General features: G+C 47.8%; 2 protein-coding genes across 2 annotated transcripts in view; one reads left to right on the forward strand and one right to left on the reverse strand.

Moving 5' to 3' along the window:
• Positions 1–6,100: 6,100 nt before the first annotated feature.
• On the reverse strand, positions 6,101–10,169 carry SPACA9 (sperm acrosome associated 9). Its single transcript, XM_044268537.1, has 4 exons — positions 10,079–10,169; positions 9,368–9,533; positions 8,885–9,087; positions 6,101–7,517 (listed from the first exon to the last, which is right to left on the reverse strand). The coding sequence occupies exons 2-4, from the start codon at positions 9,521–9,523 to the stop codon at positions 7,169–7,171; spliced, it is 708 nt and encodes a 235-aa protein (XP_044124472.1). The 5' UTR covers positions 9,524–9,533; positions 10,079–10,169; the 3' UTR covers positions 6,101–7,168.
• A 9,605-nt stretch (positions 10,170–19,774) lies between these two features.
• The window catches only part of AK8 (adenylate kinase 8), a 62,431-nt gene continuing 54,807 nt past the window's right edge, over positions 19,775–27,398 (forward strand). Inside the window, exons 1-2 of the mRNA XM_044268390.1 lie at positions 19,775–19,973; positions 20,145–20,229. Coding sequence (XP_044124325.1) covers positions 19,890–19,973; positions 20,145–20,229 — 169 coding nt within the window. The 5' untranslated portion in view covers positions 19,775–19,889. The remainder of the gene's footprint in view (positions 19,974–20,144; positions 20,230–27,398) is intronic.

Consider the following 27,398-nt stretch of genomic DNA (forward strand, 5'->3'; position numbering starts at 1 on the left):
TAACGCTGGGTTCACACCTGAGCGTTCTGAAACGAGCGCTCTGTATGCGCGATTGTACGGGCGTTTACAATCGCGCATACAGAGACTGGCGTTCACACATTGTCGCGCGTTCCCGAATTTCTATGTGCGGGAACGCGCGACAAACGCCCAAAAAAAAGCTCAAGCACTTGTTTGAGCGTCGGGCGTTTTACAGCGCGATCGTACGCTCTGTAAAACGCCCAGGTGAGAACCATTCCCATAGGGAATCATTGGTTCTTGCCTGTTGTGCGTTTTACAGCGCGTAGGAACGCGCTGTAAAACGCTCAGGTGTGAACCCAGGGTTAGTATTGTGGAGAATTCTGCAGTATATAGAAACGCAGAAAGAGAATGCCATCTAGTATAAAACCGATCACCCTGATCATGTGCTAGCGCAATCACTTCTTCCATTCTGAGTAGATGTCCAAGTTCCTTTGCCCATTCACAGAGAGGGGGTGCCCGTCCCCCTCAGTTTCCAATGTCTCGGTATCGCTATATGTGCTGCCGTGAGAAAAAAATCTCAACGCATTCTTCTTAATTTGCGCCAACGTACCTGAAGTTGGCGAAAGAAGGGTTACTTTGGGTGAACTGGATACCCTCTTCCCTGAGAATTTCTCGTAGACCCAAAGCACCTGGTCCCAGAATCTCTTTATTATCCGGCATGAGCGCCAGATATGTAACCCAGCACCCCCCTCTTCTCTGCATCTCCAGCACGAATTGGAGACGTTGGGGAAGATTTTATGGAGGACTGATGGGCAGTAATAATATATAGATAATCCATGAGAGAACGTACACCTTCAGCACCTCCTCCCTTAAAAAGGTAAGTTGTAGATCTGATTCCCATTTCCAGAAATAGGGAGCTATTTCAGCATTGCCGTGATCTATCAGTATCTTATATACCTGAGAGAGCTGTCTGTAGTGTGTGTCAGGTTTTAGGAAAAGTGCGTTAAAGTCTGACATTTCTGAGCAACGCTGCTGTGTGAACGATCCACCTACAAATGTTTAATCTGAGCATATTCCAACCTGCCTTTTTTCTGTCTCCTGTTCGATAGATTCAAAGTGAATTATCTTTCCACTTTTAAAAACATCTCAGACCCTAGGATACGAGGATCTGTGCCAAACCAAAAACCTCTGCACCCGAAGAGCCGGTGTGAAAGCAGGGTTGCCTACGAGAGAGGTCATGGGACCCAGCCTTTGGGATAGCTGCAACCTTAGAATCCAACTGTCCCATAGAGTAAGGGTGTGGCGCACCAAATAGGGCCACTCCTCTGGTGGAGGTCTGTTGTCAAGAGTTCCCCATGGAGCTGTCAGTAAGTCCAATGGGGAAAGTTTCTGTTCCAGTTGCACCCAAAGCTTCGCATGCGGTCCCTTTGACCAATTCCAAAATCCGCATAAGTACTGCAGATGTGTGATATTTTAAGTCCGGCAAACCCATACCCCCTCTGCTTTTGGGTTTAGTCAGTGTTCAGATGTTTATCCGTGGTTTACTGGTACCCCACACGAAGCGCGCCCTAGATCTGTGCAGAGCTATTGTTTGGAAGAGGTATAAGAATCTCGGCATTCATCCTCCCGAACCATGGCAGCGCTTTTTAGTGAGTATTTTTTCATGTCTTCTAAGGTTTTTTCTGTAAGGGCAGGTCGTTGAGTGGAAGGTAAAGCTGGGACGGGATTTTTAGGCCTAGATACAATATGCTTGTGGTCTGCCATTTAAGGGGAAAGTCGGTCTGTACAAGTGATGCCTCTTTTTCTGGCAACGAGATGTTCAACTTATCACTTTTGGCAAGATTGATCTTGAAGTTACTAAGACGCTGGTGAAACTCTAAGGATAGATGGGAGAGTGATGTAGGGATTTGAGATATAAGTGCCAATTTAGGTTGGTGACCTCCTATGCCCACTCCAGTGATGTCCCGATTTGTTTCTTAATGCGTTAGCTAGGTGTTCCATTACTAAGACATATAGTAGTGGCGAGAGCGGGCATCCCTGACCGGCCCCATTCCTAATATCAAAAGAGGGTGCAAGCATGCCGATAGTTTGGACGTTATCCACAAAGGTGGGACCCAGACCTCTTTGTCCTAGTGCCGCTGTCACGGATCCCCAATGGACCCTGTCGAATGCTTTTTCTGCATCGACCGACAGGAGGCACAGGGGGACACGACGCTGTGGAGACGAGATGTATGGTCCGAATGGTATTGTCCCTAGCTTCTGTGCCTGGTATGAAACCTACTTGATCTGTGTGGATAACCTCTGGGATCACTTTGAGGCGGTTTGCTAGTAATTTGGAGTACATTTTGATATCGCAGTTGATTAGGGCGGTAATTACTGCAGATAGATGCATCTTTATTGGGTTTTGGAATCGCGACTGTGTGCTTCTAGGAAAGGGGCAAGAAGGGGAAATGCCGTTCGCTAGGAATAGAAAAAAGCGAGCTGTAAAGCCGTCTGGCCCAGGGCTCTTCCCTCCCTTTAAGGTAGTCAAAATCTCCTTAATCTCTAATTCCGAGAACTCCTGCTCCACCATATTAGCCGTTTCCGCAGAAATTGTCAGGAGCGCGGTTTCATCAATGTACGTTTTTATCTTGTTCTCTAAATCTGTTGTGGATGTATCGGCTAATTGCCCCTTGATATTATAAAGTGTTTCATAGTATCCCTTTCTTGTCATGAGTAAGGATCTATACTGCAAGATCCGAAACGCGTAGGCCTGGATTGTTTATGGTTTTTATCGCACTGATTCATTTTAAAGATTCCACGTTATTTGGAAGTTGGACCTCCTTTCTTTTTTTTATTAGGATTTAAAGACCTCCGCTATTTGGACAGGGTGGTGAATGGCCGTGCCCTTTTCATCTTTTATAGTGGGAATATAGCTTGTTTGGCGGGGATGTAGAAATCTCACAAGGGCTTTCCCTGGTTTATTAGAATTTTCGAAGAGGTAGTGGCGGAACCCTACGGTAGTCCTGCGAGAGGCTTCTCTGAGGATCTCCTGGAGTTGTTCCCTAAGCAAAGTGAGTTCGGAGAGGGTCTGGGGATCTCAAGACTGCTTATGAGATCGCTCTAAAGTAGCTATTTGAAGACCATAATCGTCGTATTTTGACCGCTCTTTCTTTTTTAAGTCGAGACCCATTCTGTATGAAAACCCCACATAATACACATTTTAAAGCCTCCCATTGCACGGGAAGGGCTGTGGTGTCTGATGCGTGATTTCTCATATACTCTCTTATGGTAGATTCCATGTTGGCTCTGTATACACTCATTCAAACGCCATGTCCATTCTTTAGATACTAATCCCGGGAGCGAGAGAAATATTGGGGAGTGATCAGACCGGGTCAAAGTCCCTATGTGTGTGACTGGGTGGAAGGTTGAGGCGTGGTGAGATATAAGGAACATGTCTAATCTACTGTAGGCTTGATGTGCTGGGGAAAATAAAATATAATCCCTATCCTTAAGGTGTAAGATACGCCAAACATCTACTAATTGCCTAGAAAGGAGTGCTTGTTTCACCCATAGAATAGCTGATTTGGGAACCATTGTTTTACCCGATAACGAGTTCAACAAGGGTTCCAAGATCATATTTGTGTCGCCCCCCCCCCCCCCCCCCCCCAATAGTATAGTACCCGCTGCAAACTCGTCCAGTCGAGACAGAATAACTGTCAGCGCTTTACTTTTATCATAGGTTAGGTAGGTACAGGTTTTTGATTTGTGTACGTTCTCTCATGGATCCTCGGTTTCAGAAACGGGAATCTCCCGCATGGATCTGTCAGGAGATCTAGGAAGGTATAAGGTAGAGATTTATGCAATAGAGACCCCTTTTGACTTTGAGTCAGGATTAGTGCTAAGGGCCCAATAATTGTAGTGTTTAGATTGTATGTTCGGCACGTGGCCCTGTTTAAAATGGGTTTCTTGTAAAAGAAGGATGTGCACCCTCTCTGTGCCTGTCATACAACACCCCGGGACGTTTTTCAGGAACGTGAAGTCCTCTGATGTTCATTAATGCAAGATTGGTGCTAGGAGGCGTCATTATTCTGGGTGAAATCTGGTAGTTCTAATCTGTTCTAAACTGCTGCATATAACCCAATATATCGGGTAGGGCGAGTCCCATTGTTGCGTCTACGGGAGGGAAGAGGTGGTGTACTCTGCCGTTCTGGTGGTTGAATCGATGGTGGCTCTAGTGCCGTGAGGAATGTATCCAAGTCCTCTGGATCCCGCAGTTCAATGCGGAGACCATTCTACTAACTGAAACCGGAACCCCCATGAGTAGGGGGATGTTATTTGGTCTGAGGCGGTCTAGCAAGGGTTTAAGAGCTCTTCTCTGGGCTAAAGTAGCACGTGACCGATCTTGTAGGATTATTAAAATGGCCTCGTCAAAATCGATGGTAGAGAAATTCCGAGCCTTCTTCATGATCTCCTCTTTGGTTGTGTTGTAATGAAGACTGCAAATAACGTCCCATGGGTTAGCGGCGTCTGGATAAATAGGAGCCAGGGTTCTGTGAGCTCTGTATTTCTAGACGATCCGACCCTGGTTTCTCCAATATGGTGCTAAATAAGCCTTGCAAAGTCGGAATCAAATCTTCTGTTTTGGTGGATTCTGGAAGTCCTCCTATTCTTATATTGTTCCTCCTGTTTCGGTTTTCAATATCGTCGTGCAGGCGGTACAGTTGGCAAATATGACGATCCCTTAATTTCCCTTTGGGTCATCAACTCGTGTGCGGAGGCTACTTCTTCCACCTTTTCCTCTCTTGCTTGTATGTTCACTTTAACTGCAGATATTTCCGGTTTATAGGAATTTTCTAATCTCTCTATCAATTTCTCCATTTCTTATCTTGTGGGGAGTAACTTCACATGTTCTTTCCAGTCCCACTGCTCCTCTGGTTGACCCCCGCCATCATACCCCTGGAGACTTTGCCATACCTGGCTGTGACGGATCTTTTGCGCTCAAAGACGGCGGTGGTCTCGTGCTCGGACGCTGTGGCAAGGGAACCATAGGGGGTCACCAATCCAGGTAGGGGGTCACCAATCCAGGTAGGGGGTTCTCCTCAGCAGTACCCTCTGATTCAGCACACTCCTTCTGTGGTGACAGGCGACCAGGCTGTTGTGATGTAGGAAGAAATGGCGCCTCCTCAATGTTGCAGGCTGCAGCGCCTTGTTTACCGGCTCCTGTGGCGAACTAGCGGCGTAGGCCACTTTGTTTAGCCGGTGCTCCTGCTGAGGAGGTGCCAGCGAGGGAGTTCCTCCTCATCCTCACCATAAGGGCCTCTATGGGTCTGGAAAGCAGCCTTACTTGTGATCTCTTAGCCCCGCGGCGGACGCCCCGCTGCAGAGGTGCTTTCTTAATCTGCCATAGTAGGGAGGGGCACGGCAGGGGTCACAAACGCCCACGGGCTCAGAGGCCCACGATTCTGCTGGGCAGCAATGCCCGCTCCGGTCCCGGTTTGGAATCTCACCAGGTCCATTGGCGGGGTCACGTGGTACGCTGGCTCTGTGTTGCCTCGTCTATGAAGGAGGCCTTGCGACGAGGCGGCGGGTGAGTGTAGTCGTTTGGAGTGTCACGTCGCTCCCTCCGCTGTGAGCGCTTACTGTGTAGTGGAGTTCAGGAGGTCTTCACACGCCAGCCAGGCTTGGCAGCGCCATTCGGCGACCTCGGATTTTGCCGCTGGCACTTTAGCTCGTGGTGGTCCACGTCTGAGAAGGCCCAAGCCGAAACTTCTCCTATAAGCCACTGAGGTTTACCGGAGTTGGCTTAAAACGTAGCTTAGGGTGTCCCCGAGAGTTGTGTGGCAGTTTGGTGGCACCGTGAGCCTTACAACTAGGAGGATTCCACTGGATTTAATCGTCTATGGCGGAGCTGTACAACCAGCTGACTTCTCCCTGCAGCTTCTGGCCACGCCACCCCTATGTAGTCGTAAATTATAAGTATGTTACACCACACAGCTGCAGAGACCACGGAAGGAGTCAAGCAAGGGAAATCCTAACCTTACTCAACATAGCACAGTGCAGCCACGATGCCGGATGAACAGAACGCCCACTGTGGATGCGCGCTGCCACGTGCCAGGAGCCAGAAAGTGACGTGAAATTGCAAGAAAAGTCACGACTTGTGTTTTTCTTTCTCCTTGCAAATACTACAACTTCCAGCATGCCCTGATAGCTCAAAACCGACAGGCCATCCTGGGAGTTGTAGTTTAGCAAGACCCGGAATGGAGGCCACTGCACTAAAGGTGGCATGTAGAGACACGGCCGCATTGTATAAATGTGGTACATCGATCAATTCCCAGCTCAACTTAAATTATAATTTTTTTTTATATAGAAAATTAAAATTTTTAAGAGTACAAAAATATGTAAATATCATAAACAAAATGATTAGAAAAGTCCAGGAATAGTAATACTGGCGCGTGGCCCCTTTAAGAGTAGTCGCCTAACTTTCTGATTCACAACCAATTAAATCTGTAAAATCTTAAAATGACATAATCAACAACCAGAATGAGAAATCTGTCGTCGGAATCGGTGACAGATTTGTCAGGACCGGTCCTGCATAGCGACCGTAAATTGCTGTTGTGATGAGACACCATTGGAATTCTTCTGATTGCAAATCTATAAATGTTTTTGCAATTTCCTGTCGCCATGTATCCCCTGCTTTACACACCTGAGTTTTTGTAATGATTTTAAAATTTATAGTTAATTATCACAAAAATAATAATCATTCCTATGGCCAGATCGTCCTGTATAATGTAATCTGCTTGGAATATCACACATCTATATATGAAGCACACACCGGCTATATCAATATACTGTATAGTGGTAATCTATGAGAGGGGCTCAAATGGGTTCTAAACTTTTTTGAGATTACATTTAGCAGTGTAAAGCATGGAGGGTTTCTATCTGGTTGCCACGGTTAGGTATGTATATGTTCTCCTTGTCTGTATGTTATACACTTTGCTGGATTACATGTATGATGAAACACATGGTGCTGGACCAAGCCATGACAACCACAGTAAAAAAAAAAAAAACTCCATTCTTTACACTACAGGCTGCTGTGCAATCATAATGAATACAATTTTGTATAGAGAAAGTAGTGTGCCGTTTGGAGGAACATGGATGTACCCAAAGCTGAAGGATGCTCAACCTATGATTTATTACATGGAGTGTGGGGGACGGGCTACAGGGAAATCTAACTGGTGTAGAGGCGTCCTGCGGGCCTCCATGCTGGTTTTAAGGACTGACTGTTGTATTTATTTTTGTTTGATGTCTGAAAAGATGAATCTGCGTGACTGACATTGGTCTGAGCCCCAGTGTTGTGTGTGAAGCTACCCCCTCCTGCCTTCACGTGACTATACTGTATGCTCCTCTGACCGGCGCCTAGTCTGTCGTCCTTTCCCAGATGTTGAGGCTGCACTTTCTCCATCCTGGCCACGGCTTCTCGGATATTGTCCAGAACGATGGGGATGAGGCTCACAACTCCACCATAAAAGTTCCTGGCTTCATCACAACTGAGGTGATTAATAGCGTCATGAGGATACCTAGGAACATTGAGAAAAGTGTTCATACAATGTTAAATAATTTTCTGTAATACTGCCCCCTATGTACAAGAATATAACTACTATAATACCGCTCCTATGTACAAGAATATAACTACTATAATACTGCTCCTATGTACAAGAATATAACTACTATAATACTGCTCCTATGTACAAGAATATAACTACTATAATACCGCTCCTATGTACAAGAATATAACTACTATAATACTGCTCCTATGTACAAGAATATAACTACTATGATACTGCCTCCTATGTACAAGAATATAACTACTATAATACTGCTCCTATGTACAAGAATATAACTACTATAATACCGCTCCTATGTACAAGAATATAACTACTATAATACTGCTCCTATGTACAAGAATATAACTACTATAATACTGCCTCCTATGTACAAGAATATAACTACTATAATACTGCCTTCTATGTACAGGAATATAACTACTATAATACCGCTCCTATGTACAGGAATATAACTACTATAATACTGCCTCCTATGTACAAGAATATAACTACTATAATACTGCCTTCTATGTACAGGAATATAACTACTATAATACTGCCTCCTATGTACAAGAATATAACTACTATAATACTGCCCCCTATGTACAAAAATATAACTACTATAATACTGCCCCCTATGTACAAAAATATAACTACTATAATACTGCTCCTATGTACAAGAATATAACTACTATAATACTGCCTCCTATGTACAAGAATAGAACTACTATAATACTGCTCCTATGTACAAGAATATAACTACTATAATACTGCCCCCTATGTACAAAAATATAACTACTATAATACTGCCCCCTATGTACAAGAATAGAACTACTATAATACTGCCTCCTATGTACAAGAATAGAACTACTATAATACTGCTCCTATGTACAGGAATAGAACTACTATAATACTGCCTCCTATGTACAAAAATATAACTACTATAATACTGCTCCTATGTACAAAAATATAACTACTATAATACTGCTCCTATGTACAGGAATATAACTACTATAATACTGTACCTATGTACAAGAATATAACTGCTATAATACTGCTCCTATGTACAAGAATATAACTACTATAATACTGCTCCTATGTACAATATAACTACTATAATACTGCTCCTATGTACAAGAATATAACTACTATAATACTGCCTCCTATGTACAAGAATATATCTACTATAATACTGCTCCTATGTACAAGAATATAACTACTATAATACCGCCTCCTATGTACAGGAATATAACTACTATAATACTGCTCCTATGTACAGGAATATAACTACTATAATACCGCCTCCTATGTACAGGAATGTGGTTACACTATAATCTTACTTGGCTCTTAGACCAGACAGATCATTGGTTGGACTGAGCAGGGTCAGGGTTTCTTCAGTGACGCCCCCTGCGGACCTCATCTCAGTCTGCATGGCATCCAGCTTGACGCAGAAATCCGCCACATTGTTGCAGACATCCAGGAACAGGGAAAGGATTCTCTTGTCGGTGCTGTTGTTACAGTGGTAGTCTAAGTAGCTTTGCACCTGCAATACAGTTACAATGGACGTGACCAGAATGTGGACAGTCCCCACGTGGTACACTGACGTATATGAACATGTATAAAAACCCAACCCTTCACCTGCCCCATAGATAAATGTAACCTGCAGTACCACGCCAGGCCACCAGCACTGCTGTTCAGGGGTGGAATATACACATAAGCACCTGGGTACATGCAGTACGGCGCTTTAAAGCGCCACCTGGTGGTAGGTATTGTAATATACGCCACAATATTTGCTAGTATAAAGGGGACCAGGATGCCGTTACCTGCGCCAGATTCTGCACAGGTTTGATCCTGTCGTGGGCGTTTTCGCGCGTGCGCTCCAGGGCGGTGATGAAGGTCACTTGCTGCTGTCTCAGGAGTTTGCACTGTTGCTCTAGGACCTTGAGGGTCTGCTTGGCCTCGTTCATTGTGAAGTCCATTTCTGGGACCCTGGAATTCAGAATTATTATGTGGGTGGAGTCATTCTGCATTACAGCACACCACAGAGCGTTATATGGCGGCACACGGGGAGCTCTAAAGGCGGTTTGCCAGGTTACATAAATTAATCTACCGTAAATACTTGCCCAAAGAAATTCTGCAGACGTTGTGTCACTTCCTCACTAGTTAAGACCTCTGCTTGCTGTCAGCAGGTGAAAACCAATCTCATTCACACCCTGGTTTGTTGCTTCTAGCAGCTCGCAAGCAACAAACCAGGGTGACAGCAAGCAGAGGTCTTGAAAGAGGGAAATTAATTAAACGGCAATGATTCCTGCAATGTTTGAGCTTAAATGTGAAAAACTCCTTTAGGTCGGGGTTTAGCGCTAATTAGCGCAGCAGATTGTATTGTGATCACCGGTAACAGACGGGGGAGGGGTATAAAATCACAGGTGAGTACTTGCTGCGGTAGGTGGCCACTATACACGTGTAATGTCTTCTGCCCCCATAGGCTCATCCCAGCAGTGATATGGCGGTATTAACCTACTGTCTCCTCTCACCTGCTGTAGTTGTGGCTCTCTGCGGTGTCTTACCCCGGGGCCCCTGGTCGGTGTGAGGCGTTGGGCAGGGGAACGCTGAGTGTGTGCAGAGTCTTGTGTGATTGTTTGGCTTGTTGCTAGGAGACGATTGTGACGTCGTCGCCGGATGGGTCAACAGCCCTTAAAGGGCCAGCGCGTCAGTAAGGAAATGCATCAAACGTGGAACAGTTGCCCATAGCAACCAATAGGATTCCAGCGCTCTTGTCCCGGAGGCGGATCAGGCGAGATGGGATACAGAGACGATATCGCAGGGGCTGATGTAGGAAGCCCAACATGTTATCTGTGGGGCAGCAAACAGTGTAAGCTCTGCTACATCCATACCAGCTGTAGTGCCTGTCATACCCACCTCGCTCCTTGTGTCTGGTATTGTATGGGCACTATGACTGGCATGTTATAGGTATCATGACTGATATTAAACTGGTATATGGGCAGTATAACTGGTAATACACTGGTACAGTGCCTGGTACCACACGGGCAATATGACTGCTATTACATATTTAGTATTATTGTGGTGTAATGACTGGTATTGTATGGGCAGTATGTGACTGGTATTACATAGGTAGTATGTTACTGGTGATATATGGGTGCTATATGCCAAGTACTGTATGGGCAGTATGACTGGCATTATATGGCTGGTATTATATTACTGGTATAAGACAAGTACTGTATGGGCAGTATGACTGGCATTATATGGCTGGTATTATATGGCTGGTATAAGACAAGTACTGTATGGGCAGTATGACTGGCATTATACGAGTAGTGTTTGGCGGTATTACATGGCTAGCATATGACTGGTAATATATGGGTAATTTCATACAAAAATGTGTTTTGCAAACAGTCGGTTGCTGCTGTGTATAGGGTTCCCACCCCAAGTAACAGCAGATAAACGAGGTGTTCTTTGTGTTTTCTTTTATTTTGTTTTCAAATTGAAGCAAAGTGACATACGGCAGTACAAGTGAACGTTTTCGGCTATGCAAAGCCTTCCTCGGACACTAAGAAATTACACAAAATGATAATAAAGCCATATGTAGATACTATATTCAATTGACAGCATATAGTTCTAGAAAAAATAAAATAAATAAATAATATACGAAAATAACATAAAACACAGATGTCGACACTATGAAATCTAGAGAAATGCACTTTTCCGGATCTCGAGGTCGTCTGGAGCAAAAAAATCACTTTTCCATATAAGATGAAGACTGCGTCGACCTGTTACATATCTCGCAGAGGCGTCATATCAACGCTAAATCATATATCAAGGAACTGACATCCAATATCCTAGATCTGATGCATACGTCAATTTAATAAAGCTACGTACAATAGTGCTGGGCCCTAAAGATTTCTTATACTGTCAGTGGCATAATGACCCCTACTATCTCAGGTCATCAAAAACCTAATCATACCACCATATAATTTCAAGGTATCCATAGTTTCCATATGGGAAAAGGGCCTTCCATCCCTTACCTGTGCCGCAGTAGATGTAGTGAAGTCACGCCAGGAGTAGGGAGCTAAGTGGGTGCACAGTCCTGTATCCACAGGTCCTATTTGAAGGAAAAAGCAGGATCGCGCCCTAGTCGGTGGGCAGATCCTGCCCTGAACACATGGGACGCCGTGCGTTCCACCGGCCGGATGCGCATCGGGACCGGAAGTTACAAGTGCATTTCTCTAGATTTCATTGTGTCGACATCTGTATTTTATTATTTTCGTATATTATTATTTATACTTTTATTTTTCTAGAACTATATGCTGTCAATTGAATATAGTATCTACATATGGCTTTATTATCATTTTTTGTAATTTCTTAGTGTCCGAGGAAAGCTTTGCATGGCCGAAAACGTTCACACGTACTGCCTTATGTCACTTTGCTTCGATGTGAAAACAAAATAAAAGAAAAACACAAAGAACACCTCGTTTAGGGCTCTTTCACACCTGCGTTGTTGTCTTCCGGCATACAGTTCCGTCGTCGGGGCTCTATGCCGGAAGAATCCTGATCAGTTTTATCCTAATGCATTCTGAATGGAGAGAAATCCGTTCAGGATGCATCAGGACGTCTTCAGTTCAGGACCGGAACGTTTTTTGGCCGCAGCAAATAGCGCAGCATGCTGCGCTTCTTGCTCCGGCCAAAAATCCTGAAGACTTGCCGCAAGGCCGGATCCGGAATTAATGCCCATTGAAAGGCATTTATCCGGATACGGCCTTAAGCTAAACGTCGTTTCGGCGCATTGCCGGATCCGACGTTTAGCTTTTTCTGAATGGTTACCATGGCTGCCGGGACGCTAAAGTCCTGGCAGCCATGGTAAAGTGTAGCGGGGAGCGGGGGAGCAGCATACTTACCGTCCGTGCGGCTCCCGGGGCGCTCCAGAGTGACATCAGGGCGCCCCACGCGCATGGATCACATGATCGCATGGCACGTCATCCATGCGCATGGGGCGCTCTGACGTCACTCTGGAGACACCTTGGCGTGGCGCTCGGGCTCAGACATGTCCTCCTAGTAGGACATGTTGTCTAATCTCTCAATTTTATCATCAGTTTGAGGGTTTAGTAAGTCTGCAGAGTGCACCTGTCTGCTATTATTACAAGTATATAATGGACCTCAAGTGTAACCGCGCCGATTCATTGCCTAGTATATAGTCTGTCCTGGAGACAGTTACTGTGACATGCGTATACTCTAGACCGCCAGAGATCGAGCCCCCTGAACTCTGCTAAGAATCTGCTGAGCTGTGAGGGGTTCCCTGTATTGGGTAGGCTTGCAACATCATTAAAGCGAGGAATCTAACAGTCGCCCATGCAAACTATTTTGGCGTGTGGACACGCAGCTGCGAAGGTGACCGCTAGATGTAAAATCTGCATGGATCCGGGGGGAGGATTATAAACGCCTAGTAAAACATAATGTACATGGTGCACATGAGCAGTGATTTTCACGCATCACTTGTGTGTTGCGTGAAAATCGCAGCATGCTCTATATTGTGCGTTTTTCATGCAACGCAGGCCCCATAGAAGTGAATGGGGCTGTGTGAAAATCGCAAGCAAGTGCGGATGCGGTGCGATTTTTCACGCACGGTTGCTAGGAGACGATCGGGATGGAGACCCGATCATTATTATTTTTCTGAATACAGAATATATAGTACAATATCAGTCACGTGACCAAGGCGCAGCTTAGCCCTATTCAAGTGAATGGAGCTGTGAGGAGGGGGGGTGCTCACCATGGCGCGGCTTTCTCAGAGAGCTGATCGCCAAGGGTGCTGGCAGTCAGACCCCTGCCGATATCATGAATATGAAAAGCCTCTGGATGTAAATTGTAATGTTCCTATTCAATGACAGCAAGCAGAGCACTTGAGAATGGTGACGGATGAAGCAAAAAGTGTATTAGAAAGTTGCAAAACTCTTTTATTTACTCCTTTATTTACGTGACGCACTCCTTGTGGCTAAGAATGCAGCTTTGGCTGTGACTGGAGTACGAGATAGGATATAGCAGCAGTAAAGTATCAGGACAGTTAGGATTTATAATTACCGGATCTTGACCAGTGGACGCCGCCATCCATCACCTCCTGGAGAGATCGGGCGTTCCCCTCCCGCGGTGCGATACGGAAAGATGTCACCCACCAGCCACTTCTCTGCAAAGAGAAGGCGCCCCGCGGCCTCAGAGGCGTCGTGCACACTCTGCACACATCTAGCACGCGGCTTTGGCTTCTTGATGCCTTTCTTCTCGCAGGTTTGTGGTTTCTAGTGGCGTGTTACAAGGCGGCAGACGCCAGCACGTTGGCTTTGATGGCAGCGCGCGTGCCAATTGTTTTTGAACTTTCTCAAAGTGCGAAAAATCAAAGGGCTACAGAGACTCGCACAAGAGGCAGGAGAACGGCGCTCTCATGGAGGATGTTATCTCAATCAGCAGACAGCGCAGGCGACAGATAAAAGGTGGAAAATCAGACGCCGCTCTGGGTACTAACGCTGAAAGCTGCGGCGAGGAACTTGTTCTTTACTTCAAAATCAACCATTTCAATCATTTTCTATCACTTCATATTAACAATGTCCTCACTGCAAACCTACTGTGTGTGATGTTCTGCAGCAGCCGAGGTGGGTATTAGGAGGTTCTGCAGCAGCTGAGATGTGTATTATGATGTTCTGCAACAGCTGAGGTGTGTATTATGAGGTTCTGCAGCAGCCGAGGTGTATTAGGAGGTTCTGCAGCAGCCGAGGTGTATTAGGAGGTTCTGCAGCAGCCGAGGTGTATTAGGAGGTTCTGCAGCAGCTGAGATGTGTATTATGAGGTTCTGCAGCAGCCGAGGTGTATTAGGAGGTTCTGCAGCAGCCGAGGTGTATTAGGAGGTTCTGCAGCAGCCAAGGTGTATTAGGAGGTTTTACAGCAGCCGAGGTGTATTAGGAGGCTCTGCAGCAGCTGAGGCTTGTATTATGAGGTTCTGCAGCAGCTGAGGCTTGTATTATGATGTGCTGTAGCACTCTCATCACAGGGGGTATGGATGCGGACATTTGCTCTGCCCCGTCGCCCCGTGCTGGGGATCCTCCCTGATTACGACACAGGACGCTCGGTTACTATTTACTGTAACATCAGACGCTGGGTGAATGGAGTCAGTTACGGGGATTCTGGACGGCGCCGTCTTCACAATGGGGAGGAAATCCACAATGTAAATACATTCCGTGTCCTGCCGACCGCAGAGCCGTATACTGACAGGTGAACTCGTACTGTGTATACAACCCTGCAGGAGAAGTGCAGTGTATCCAGAAAACACCCGGTCAGCCATAACATTAAGGGGCACCGCTGCCATGAAGGGGGTGCTAGTCTGTACAATGTTAGGTAGGTGTCACATCCACATGATGCCAAGGTTTCCAGCAGAACATTTCTCAGAGCATCTCACAGCCTCTGCCGGCTCAACTTCTTCTCATAGTGCACCTGGTGCCGTCTGTTCCCCAGGTAAGTGACGCACACACCCGGCCGTCCACATGATGTAACCTGATTCCTCAGACCAGGCAGCCCTCTTCCCATAGTGCACCTGGTGCCATCTCTTCTCCAGGTAAGTGACGCACACACCCGGCCGTCCACATGATGTAACCTGATTCCTCAGACCAGGCCGCCTTCTTCCCATAGTGCACCTGGTGCCATCTTTTCTCCAGGTAAGTGACGCACACACTCGGCCGCCCACATGATGTAACCTGATTTCTCAGACCAGGCCGCCTTCTTCCCATAGTGCACCTGGTGCCATCTCTTCTCCAGGTAAGTGACGCACACACTCGGCCGCCCACATGATGTAACCTGATTTCTCAGACCAGGCCGCCTTCTTCCCATAGTGCACCTGGTGCCATCTCTTCCCCAGGTAAGTGACACACACACCCGGCCGTCCACATGATGTAACGTGATTCCTCAGACCAGGCCGCCGTCTTCCCATAGTGCACCTGGTGCCATCTCTTCCTCAGGTAAGTGACGCACACACTCGGCCGCCCACATGATGTAACCTGATTCCCCAGACCAGGCCGCCTTCTTCCCATAGTGCACCTGCTGCCATCTCTTCTCCAGGTAGGTGACGCACACACCAGGCCATCCACATGATGTAACCTGATTCCCCAGACCAGGCCGCCTTCTTCCCATAGTGCACCTGGTGCCATCTCTTCTCCAGGTAGGTGACGCACACACCCGGCCGTCCACATGACGTAATGTGATTCCTCAGACCAGGCCGCCGTCTTCTCATAGTGCACCTGGTGCCATCTCTTCTCCAGGTAAGTAGTGCACACACACAGCCGTCCACGTGATGTAACCCGATTCCTCAGACCAGGCCGCCGTCTTCTCATAGTGCACCTGGTGCCATCTCTTCTCCAGGTAAGTAGTGCACACACACACAGCCGTCCACGTGATGTAACCCGATTCCTCAGACCAGGCCACCTTCTTCTCATAATGCACCTGGTGCTATCTATTTCACAGGTAAGTGTATTTTGAGGTTTTGCAGCAGCTGAGGTGTGAACTATGATGTTCTGTAGAACCCTCACTACAAGGGGTATGGATATGTAGGATGCACTGAGCGATGCGGCCGTTTGCTCTGCCCCGTCACTCTCTGCTGTGGATTTTCCCTAATTACAACACAGGAAACCCATTTACTGTAATACCAGACGCTGGATAAATTGAGTCAGTTACACACCCGGCCGTCCACATGATGTAATGTGATTCCTCAGACCAGGCCGCCTTCTCATAGTGCACCTGGTGCCGTCTCTTCTCCAGGTAAGTGACGCACACACCCGGCCGTCCACATGATGTAATGTGATTCCTCAGACCAGGACGCCTTCTTCTCATAGTGCACCTGGTGCCATCTCTTCTCCAGGTAAGTGACGCACACACCCGGCCGTCCACATGATGTAACCTGATTCCTCAGACCAGGCCGCCTTCTTCTCATAGTGCACCTGGTGCCGTCTCTTCTCCGGGTAAGTGGCACACACACCCGCCCGTCCACATAATGTAACCTGATTCATCAGACCAGGCCGCCTTCTTCCCATAGTGCACCTGGTGCCATCTCTTCTCTAGGTAAGCGATGCACACACACCTGACCATAGACATGATGTAACCTGATTCCCAGACCGGGCCGCATCTTCCCATAGTGCACCTGGTGCCATCTCTTCTCCAGGTAAGTGACACATACACACCGTCGTCGACATGATGTAACCTGATTCATTAGACCAGATCACCACCTTCCATTGTCCAGCTCTGATACACATGCTCCCATTGTAGGCACTTTCAGTAGTGGACAGGGTTTGCCATGGACGCTCTGACCGGTCTGCGGCCCGATACACAACAAGCTGCAAAGCCCTGTGTGTCCTGGCCCCTTTCTATCATCGTCAGTTGTAACGTTGTCAGCAGTTTGCTCTACAGTAGATCTTCTGTGGAACGGACCAGACTGGTTGTCCTCCGTAGGTACTAACCACTGCATTCCAGGAACACCCCACAAGACCGGCCATTCTGGAGTTGATCTGACCCAGTTGTCCACACATATACGGACATGTCACTTCTGAGGACATTGAGTGGCTGCATTGATCCACGTGAGTAGAGAAGGGATCCTTGGCTCTGGAACCAAGATGCTTTCAATAGGTGAATTTGTTTTTTTCTATTAGGCCTCATGCTCTGTCAATCCACGTGATGTGGCCCTTCCCAAGATGCAATTTTCAGCTGCAGGCTGGCCAGAGCCCCTCGGTATTTGGAGTGCACTTTTTGAATACTTCCCAACAAATGGAGGGTGCCCAGATGGATCTGGTCAATGCCTGGTGATTGAAGCCTCTGTGGGCCTCCACAACTTCACCAGGATCCAAGATGCTTCCTGAGATAGAGACATGGACCAATATGTCACCACATCAGTAGTCAGTTTGGAACAAACCCTGCATGGATGGCTGGGAACCTCAGGAATGGCTCCCTGGGAACTCTGTGTGGACCACTTCATCAGCTGTGAGGTAGCAGTTCCGTGGTGGACCTTCATCTACTTTCTAGGGAAGTAGGGACTTGCGTGATAATGAGGACCCTTGACGTGGGCTTGTGAGCGGAGGGATTGATGACATCTATAATTATTTTTTTAGATTCTACATGCTTTTTTATTTTTTTATTAAAAAAATAAACTCATTTAAGTGCTCTTTATAGATTTTCACAATTCTTTCCGATACCTGATTGTTCCCCCCCCAAAAAAATTTTTAAAAAAAGGTAATAAAAACATGTAAGAAAAAAGTTTTAAAAAAAGCCAAAATATCAAAGACGAAATAAAAATCCAAAAAAGAAAGGGCACACAGAGAAAAAAAAAGCCAAGCTGCCCAAAAAAAAAAATTAAGAAAACAAGCCAAAAAAGGACACAAAAAAGATATTATGCCCAACTGAAAAAAAACAAGCAAACAAATTCTAAAAAGCCCCCCCAAGGCTCCACATAAAATGGTGTTTTCCCCCCAAAAAGGGTATTAAAAAAGGGACAACATGAAAAAGGGGTAAGTGTATGGACGTGCCCACATAGGTAAGTATCCGCTGTCCTTTTATAAGGTATCTTGGATCTATCTTGTTGAACTGTAAACAAAAAAATTTGGCGTTAGGAGTTTGCGGCTGTTACCGGAATCAAACCCATCACGACCCCGACACAAGGGAAGCGTTTTTCTGTTTCCGGCTCGGTACGGTGCTATTAAATGACTCAGCGACCCAGGAACCCGAGCTGGAGCTGATAGAGATGTGCTGCGGTTTTTGCACTATAAGACGCACCTAGGTTTTAAAGGAGGAAAATAAGAAAAAAATAATAATAATTTATTATACCTCAGATCAGACCCCGAATTGTTAATCGGATCTCTGATGAGCACCCAATGTTAATAAGACCCCCAATAAGACTGCAGCTCAGACCCCCTGTGTGAATAATACCTCAGATCAGACCCCCAATGTCAAAAAGACCTTAAGTCAGACCCCCAATGTGAAAAATACCCCCTATTCAGACCTCAAATCAGAACCCCAATGTCAATAAGACCTCAGATCAGACCCCCAATGTGAATGACCCCCATTCAGACCGCAGATCAGACCTCCGTGTTAGACATCAGAGCAGAAAAATATATATATACAACTCGCCTCTCCTGCTCCAGACGCTTCCGCTCCTGAGATCCAGGGCTCTTTCCGCCACGCTGTGCTGTCACCCGAAATCACACATGAGGTCATAGAGCGCTGACGTCCTCACGCTGTGCGCAGGTCACAGCACCGCATGCGGGGCCTTGCGGGCGGTCGGGGAGCGGTGAGTACAGAGCCAGCATGGGGAGCACTGCATTCACTGCTTCCTGGTCCTACTGTACTAATGAGCGCTTCCGTAATGGAGCGAGGGAAGGGTGCGTCTTATAGGGCGAAAAATACCGTACTTTCCGTCAATATCAGATTGCTGGTCCACACCCCGCACAGGTGAGATGTTTCCTTGTAGCTACAGGACAGGATCGGCTGATCGGCGGCTTCACGTGGTTTGGTTCCAACAGCGATTGGATACTGAAGGTCTGTCATGACGATAGGTCATCAGTTTCCAAATCGGTGAAAAACAACTGATCGCGGGGGTGTCGGGAGTCAGGCCCCCACCAATCAGGGACTGTAGACCTGTCCTGAGGATAGACCGGCCGGGCTGTAGTTACGTGGCGGCAGCCGTGACCACTGCTCCCAATCACAGGAGCACCTGCAGAGGCCAGTAATTGGCTGCAGCCGTCAACTGCAGTGAGGTCATCAATGCAACTGGGTAAATAGAACCCGGCTGGGCGAACCGAAGCAGCGGGGCAGAATCGCAGGTAAGTACTTACCCTTTCTTCATTGCAGCTTGATTCTGAAACCAGTGGACAACCCCTTCAATTTAATTTTTTTATTTGGTTGTGGTGGTTTATAACCCCTTTAATATATCCCCTGACAGGAGATGAAAAAAGTTTGCAAATCTGAAGTATACACAGGGAGATCTGGCAGTGGAGGAGCCCGAAAACAAATCTGCTGCTTCCCCATAGGACCCTGATAAATGTACAACTAATGAGGACTCAGTGCAGCCCCCAATCACCAGGCATCATGAAAGAAGCGACGTTCCCCTTTAAGGCCGAGCTGCTCACTTGCTGAGCGCATGCGCAAGGAGGAACTTACGTCAGCTCTTGTCTCAAAGTGATGACGCACCACCCTTCTTGGCGACGCAGGTTGCTAGGAGACCGCGGCGCTCACTCGGTTACTAAGGAGACCTCTGCTGCCACCTGGCCGGGGGTTTTGGCCTAAAGATCGATAGAATTGAGAAGTAAAAGCCCGGAGATGGACGCCACGGCGAAGCCGCTGAGGATTCCCCCTCAAATGGCCTTGTTTGCCGAGGAGCACCGCATCTTTGATGTAATCCAGGTCAGTGGCGGCTCTTGTGGAACTACAAGTCTCAGCAGGACGGAATATTGTACAGGCGGCGTCCTGAACTACAATTCCCAGCATTTTTACTGACTGCATGTCCTGCAGTTGTGTTGCTGGGAGTTGTAGTTCCACAACTTGATTGATTATTTTTTTAAATTTACTTATTAGAAAATGGTTCAGAATCTCCTTAAGGACAAACCAGAAGACCCGATCCAGTACCTGATCGATCACTTACGGAGGGATAACGATAACGGTAAGGCCTGCGGATGGCGTTTATGTGTAACCATGCTGTACATGGCGTAACGGCGTCGCGGCAGCAGCTTAAAGTGACCCTCGTCACCCTGTAATGAATGGCAACCATCCTTATGCGGTTTTTCCCTCCCCCACCCTCGAAGCGGACCCTGAAACATGTGCGCCGTGAGTGTACGCGAATGGAACCGTTCTGCAGTTCTGACAAGGGTTACGTCAGGAGCACGGACATTGCGGAAAAAGCAGAAGGTGCAGTGGCCCCAGGCATCGGGGCCCCAGCAGCCGGACCCCCATGATCATAGGTATATCTGTGCGTCACCCAGCTTTCCCAGGTCCTGGAGGGCAGGTTGCAGTAATGTCAGGTGTACAGTGAATGTACCACTGCCTGGTAAAGGTGCTATTCAGGGGTGCGGGAAAGCTGGGGGAGAAGCCCGTTTTTCAGCCCTATTGGTTGTCACCCAGCTTCCCCTAAGGCAGGGGTGTCAAACTCAAATTCATCGGGGGCTGCATCAGCAGTTTGGTCACCCTCAAAGGGCCGGTTGTATCTGTAGGACTATGTGTCCACTCTTTATTATCATAAATTATTGTCACTGCATTCAATTATTACTGTTTTGGTGGGTTTTGAACTAATTGTGGTCTGTGGGTGGCACTGTTATGGGGGATCTGTGGGTGACGCACTGTTATGGGGGATCTGTGGGTGACACTTATGGGGGATCTGTGGGTGACACTTATGGGGGATCTGTGGGTGACACTTATGGGGGATCTGTGGGTGACACTTATGGGGGATCTGTGGGTGACACTTATGGGGGATCTGTGGGTGACACTTATGGGGGATCTGTGGGTGGCTCTTATGGGGGATCTGTGTATGACAGTTATGGGGGGGATCTGTGGATGACACATATATAGCATCTTATGCTATGTGTCATCCACAGATCCCCTCCATAAGTGTCCCTGTAGTAGTGAATGACCCTCAATACAGGGCTAGGGGCCGGCATCTGCTTTTATAATGACAGCGGGGCCCGTGCAGTGACTATTCTACTACACGGGCCCCGCTCACTGTATAATCGTATCTCTAATAGTTAATGGTTACCGTATGTATATAATCGCATAAGGAGCACTGTGTATTACCGGTACTTACAACTACAAGCACTCGCCGAGAGGAGGGAGGAGGCAGGCCGGGAGGACAGGCGCTGGCAGCGTGAGTCATACGTCATGCGCCCACGCCGCCTGCTTCATTCATAAAGTGGGCGGCGCAGGCGCGTGACGTATGACTCACACTGCCAGCGCCCATCCTGCCTCCTCCCTCCTCTCGGCGAGCGCTTGTAGTTGTAAGTACCGGTAATACACAGCGCTCCTTATGCGATACACCCGATACAGGAGCCGGGAGGAGCGGGGGCCGCCTGCAGGAAGTGATAATAAAAGGTGAAGGCTGGCGGCCGGCGGCGGCTACGCGGGCCACATGACGAGGTCTGGCGGGCCGGATTCGGCCCGCGGGCCTTGTGTTTGACACCCGTGCCCTAAGGGAACGTTCACACAGGGCAAATCTGCCTGGGTGAAGTCATAAGACAGAATTAAATTCTAAATTGTTCTGCCCATGTCTCAGGGTCCTCTAGATGCCTCCTCCTGCAGCGTTCTCGCATACCGCACTATGGGGCAGGTGGAGGGTGTTAATGACCGTGTATCGGGGTCCTCACATACCGCACTATGGGGCAGGTGGAGGGTGTTAATGGCCGTGTATCGGGGTCCTCACATACCGCACTGTGGGGCAGGTGGAGGGTGTTAATGACCGTGTATCGGGGTCCTCACATACCGCACTATGGGGCAGGTGGAGGGTGTTAATGACAGTGTATCGGGGTCCTCACATACCACACTATGGGGCAGGTGGAGGGTGTTTATGGCCGTGTATCGGGGTCCTCACATACCGCACTATGGGGCAGGTGGAGGGTGTTAATGGCCGTGTATCGGGGTCCTCACATACCGCACTATTGGGCAGGTGGAGGGTGTTAATGACAGTGTATCGGGGTCCTCACATACCGTACTATGGGGCAGGTGGAGGGTATTTATGGCCGTGTATTGGGGTCCTCACATACCGCACTATGGGGCAGGTGGAGGGTGTTAATAACCATGTATTGGGGTCCTCACATACCGCACTATGGGGCAGGTAGAGGGTGTTAATGACCGTGTATCGGGGTCCTCACATACCGCACTATGGGGCAGGTGGAGGGTGTTAATGACCGTGTATCGGGGTCCTCACATACCGCACTATGGGGCAGGTGGAGGGTGTTAATGACCGTGTATCGGGGTCCTCACATACCGCACTATGGGGCAGGGTGTTAATGGCTGTGTATCGGGGTCCTTACATACCGCACTATGGTGCAGGGTGTTAATGGCCGTGTATCGGGGTCCTCACATACCGCACTATGGTGCAGGGTGTTAATGGCCGTGTATCGGGGTCCTCACATACCGCACTATGGGGCAGGTGGAGGGTGTTAATGGCCGTGTATCGGGGTCCTCACATACCGCACTATGGGGCAGGTGGAGGGTGTTAATGGCCGTGTATCGGGGTCCTCACATACCGCACTATGGGGCAGGTGGAGGGTGTTAATGGCCGTGTATCGGGGTCCTCACATACCGCACTGTGGGGCAGGTGGAGGGTGTTAATGGCCGTGTATCGGGGTCCTCACATACCGCACTATGGGGCAGGTGGAGGGTGTTAATGGCCGTGTATCGGGTCCTCCAGACGCCTCCTGCTGCAGCTGATGAGCGGGGTTATCAATGTTTAATGCTGCACGCTCCCCGCACGCTTCTCGTCTTGTTATAAGCCGGGTAATGATGTCAGAAGTGGTGGGGCCCCTCTCCCTGCCCGGGCCCTCCAATCCTGGGCTCCTCGGGTTAGTCACTTGCAGGATTCCAGATAATGAGTTGTGAACTCGGCGGCGGCTCGGATGGAGGGGGGGGGGGCGAGCGCATTGTGTTCAGCTACAGCGGATGCAGGTCAGGACGGTGCTCGTGGATCCTGCCCCTTTATACTGTGACTCCCATCGGGATATTCGCTCGCACAGTCCTGACGAGGCGATTGTGCCCCAGACAATCCCACAATAGACAGGACTCATAGACTGGTATTATTTATAGCCTGTGGCTCTTCAGTTGATGCAAAACTACAACCCCCAGCATGCCTGTGTGGTAACATTAACACCTGAGTATTAGCAAACAGCATCGTGGAAGTTTTAACAAAACCGCCACCTCGTTGCTTCACTAACAATGCGACCTGAAGTGCGCGGCGGAGAAAGTGAAATCCTTATATAACTGCACACGACACAAAGTGACTATAACATCCAACTAAGGGCTCGTTCACGCGACCGTAGGTGTCCTGCTGCCGTATTGTGGACCGCGTTTGCGGATCCGTAATACACGGGCACCGTTCCGTGTGCATTCCGCATCACAGATGCGGACCTATTCACTTTAATGGGTCCGCAAATCCGGAGATGCGGAACAGAAGCACAGAACGGAACCCTACGGAAGCAGTACGGAGTGCTTCCGTGGGGTTTCGTCCCGTACTTCCATTCCGCAAAAAGATAGGACATGTTCTATCTCTTTGCGGAACGGCCAGATCGCGGACCCATTAAAGTAAATGTGTCCGCGATCCGCTGCCCCACGGATGGTGTTCGTGCACGGCCACGGGGCGCACATGTTTGTGTGCTGGAGGCGTAATGCCTCTTTCACACAATCGTTATTTTTTTTCCATATACGGGCCGTTTTTTTGAGTTCCGTATACGGAACCATTCATTTTAATGGTTCCGCAAAAAAAATGGAACACAAACGGAATGTACTCCGTATGGGCTCATGCACACGAACGTTTTTTGCGTTCCGTATACGGGTTGTAATTTGATTCCTCATACGGTCCGTATACGGAACTGTTCCGTGGCCCCGCAAAAATTATGAGTCCTGTCCTATTCTTGTCCGTTTTGCGGACAAGAATAGGCATTTCTACAATGGGCCTCCTGTTCCATTCCAAAATTGCGGAATGCACACAGGCGGCATCCGTTTTTTGCGGATCCACAATTGTGCATGAGCCCTAAGTTAGGTTGGGGAACCCACGTATGTATGCTACCACGTCAATGGCTGTTGAAAAACTACTTTGGCTGTCATAGCATGCTGGGAGTTGTAGTTTTACAACTGGTGGAGGGTTACAGGCTGCAGTGTACATTTTAGCAGCTTTCAAAAAACTTATTTTGGTTGTCATTGCATGTTGGGAGTTGTAGTTTTACAACTGTTGGATGGCTAAAGGTCAGGGATTACATGTCGGGGCATGTTGGGAGTTGTAGCTTAGGCCAAAGGTCGCACGTCTTTATGGCGTTCACGTTTGGCCTGCGCATACACAAGCAGCTCAGCTCCCTGCGAGGACGCTCCGAGGCCCCTGAAGTGGAGGCTGAGGAGCCGCCTCCGGTGATCGCATGCAAATGAATAAGTAACTAGAACAGAAGATGCACCAAATATTAGGGCTAATGAGCTCTAAACTACGCGCGCTGCGCACCGCCCGGGATCCGTTCCGCCACCGGGAACATCTCCATATTTATTAGCGGGGTCCCCCAGGACGCAGCCCAGAAATTAGGACAAAAAGATAGAAATAAAGTGCATTGTGTACACAGATGAGAGATCTACCTCAGGCCTCCACAATGATGGGGGGTGTAGTGCTGGGGGGCCGCAATGCACTCTGCATATGCAATGGATCCACCGGGCCGCGATACAGCGCCAAACCTTTATCATTGATGTATGGAATACTGTAGGCGACTGTGGGATTCACTACAGAGGCATCCGGGGGAAAAAGCGCGCGCCTCGAGGTACCGCAATACGAAACCAGACATGATGTGAACAGAACCTTACATACATCAGGCCAGCAGATAGGATCACATGGGATTAGATACACAGCTCAGCAGACAGTATCACATGGGATTAGATACACAGCTCAGCAGATAGTATCACACAGGATAGGATTAGATACAAAGCTCAGCAGACTGTATCACACAGGACAGGATTAGATACACAGCTCAGCAGGCAGTATCACACAGGATAGGATTAGATACACAGCTCAGCAGGCAGTATCACACAGGATAGGATTAGATACACAGCTCAGCAGACTGTATCACACAGGGTAGGATTAGATACACAGCTCAGCAGGCAGTATCACACAGGATAGGATTAGATACACAGCTCAGCAGACAGTATCACACAGGACAGGATTAGATACACAGCTCAGCAGACAGTATCACACAGGACAGGATTAGATACACAGCTCAGCAGACAGTATTACACAGGATAGGCTTAGATACACAGCTCAGCAGACAGTATCACACGGGATAGGATTAGATACACAGCTCAGCAGACGGTATCACACAGGATAGGATTAGATACACAGCTCAGCAGACAGTATCACACAGGATAGGATTAGATACACAGCTCAGCAGACAGTATCACACAGGATAGGATTAGATACACAGCTCAGCAGACAGTATCACACAGGATAGGATTAGATACACAGCTCAGCAGACAGTATCACACAGGATAGGATTAGATACACAGCTCAGCAGACAGTATCACACAGGATAGGATTAGATACACAGCTCAGCAGACAGTATCACACAGGATAGGATTAGATACACAGCTCAGCAGACAGTATCACACAGGATAGGATTAGATACACAGCTCAGCAGACAGTATCACACAGGATAGGATTAGATACACAGCTCAGCAGACAGTATCACACAGGATAGGATTAGATACACAGCTCAGCAGACAGTATCACACAGGATAGGATTAGATACACAGCTCAGCAGACAGTATCACACAGGAGAGGATTAGATACACAGCTCAGCAGGCAGTATCACACAGGATAGGATTAGATACACAGCTCAGCAGGCAGTATCACACAGGATAGGATTAGATACACAGCTCAGCAGACAGTATCACACATGCTGGGATTAGATACACAGCTCAGCAGTCAGTATCACACAGGATAGGATTAGATACACAGCTCAGCAGACAGTATCACACATGCTGGGATTAGATACACAGCTCAGGAGATTGTATCACACAGGATAGGATTAGATACACAGCTCAGCAGACAGTATCACACAGGATGGGATTAGATACACAGCTGAGCAGACAGTATCACACAGGATGGGATTAGATACACAGCTGAGCAGACAGTATCACACAGGATGGGATTAGATACAGCACCTCAGGAGATTGTATCACATGGTTATTTAGGAGACCGCATCACACAGGCTTAGATACACTAATGGCAACGACTAATTTAACTAATAAAACTTTCTTCTCCCTAAACAATCCAACATGGCCGCTCGGCGACTTCCTCCTTTGCAGTGACTTAGCTGCAGGCTACATGACAAGGTGTCAGGTTTGACATTACAGCGCCATTCCTAATCAGCGTTGTGATGGCGCAGTGACTGCGTATCCTCCGACGTGTCCGCGGCCGCGTTCAACTCCATCCAATAAGACGAGATAAAAAAAACGTTTCGCAGATTTAGTACAAACCGAACATTTACAGCAGCCCGGGGCAATATTAGAGCGCGATTCCGAGCAGATAATGGAGCGCGCCTTTATTTTATCAAACGTTTGTCCAAAATCGCTGCGCATAAAAGCTCCAATACCGCCAGGATTTTCTTGTGAATTTTAAAAGGCTTTCCTCGTTAAAACCTCAAAAGGCGGCGTGGATGGAAAGGTTTCAGCGGCGCTTTGATGTGCGCAGCGGAGGTTGATTAATCCTGGCAGCAGAGCCCTCTTTCATGGCTACGCTAATGAATTATTCCAGCGCTCAGTCGGAATTTCAAGGTGCGCCAAGTCGGGGGGTTAAGAAACCGCGAGCTTAATAAAGAAGACGGCGCCTTTTAAAAGTAAATAAAAAAACAATTCCGACCAATCAAGTGTAAGCGGCGCGATCAAGATTTCATGAGCCACAAACCCCCCTTTATGTCATGATCTGGGAAAAGGATTTGGGAGTTTGAGAAACTTTTAGTTTCCTCTAGAATATTCCGCTTTTCATGTTGTTGAGGAACCGGGAAACCGTTTTTTTTTATGTTGGAAGCGGAGAGCGATCTGCAGCTGCGGCCATGAAAGCCACTTGAAAAAGAAGAAAAAACATATATTTATGGATTG

The sequence above is a fragment of the Bufo gargarizans genome, chromosome 9, assembly GCF_014858855.1.
Source record: "Bufo gargarizans isolate SCDJY-AF-19 chromosome 9, ASM1485885v1, whole genome shotgun sequence".
Lineage (NCBI taxonomy): Eukaryota > Metazoa > Chordata > Amphibia > Anura > Bufonidae > Bufo > Bufo gargarizans.

Coding starts and splice junctions, on each gene's coding strand:
- SPACA9 (XM_044268537.1), bottom strand. CDS start 9,523: ATGGACTTCACAATGAACGAGGCCAAGCAGACCCTCAAGGTCCTAGAG. Junction 9,088..9,367: donor CTGTGCAGAATCTGGCGCAG/GTAACGGCATCC, acceptor ACTGTATTGCAG/GTGCAAAGCTACTTAGACTA. Junction 7,518..8,884: donor CTGTCTGGTCTAAGAGCCAA/GTAAGATTATAG, acceptor CAATGTTCCTAG/GTATCCTCATGACGCTATTA.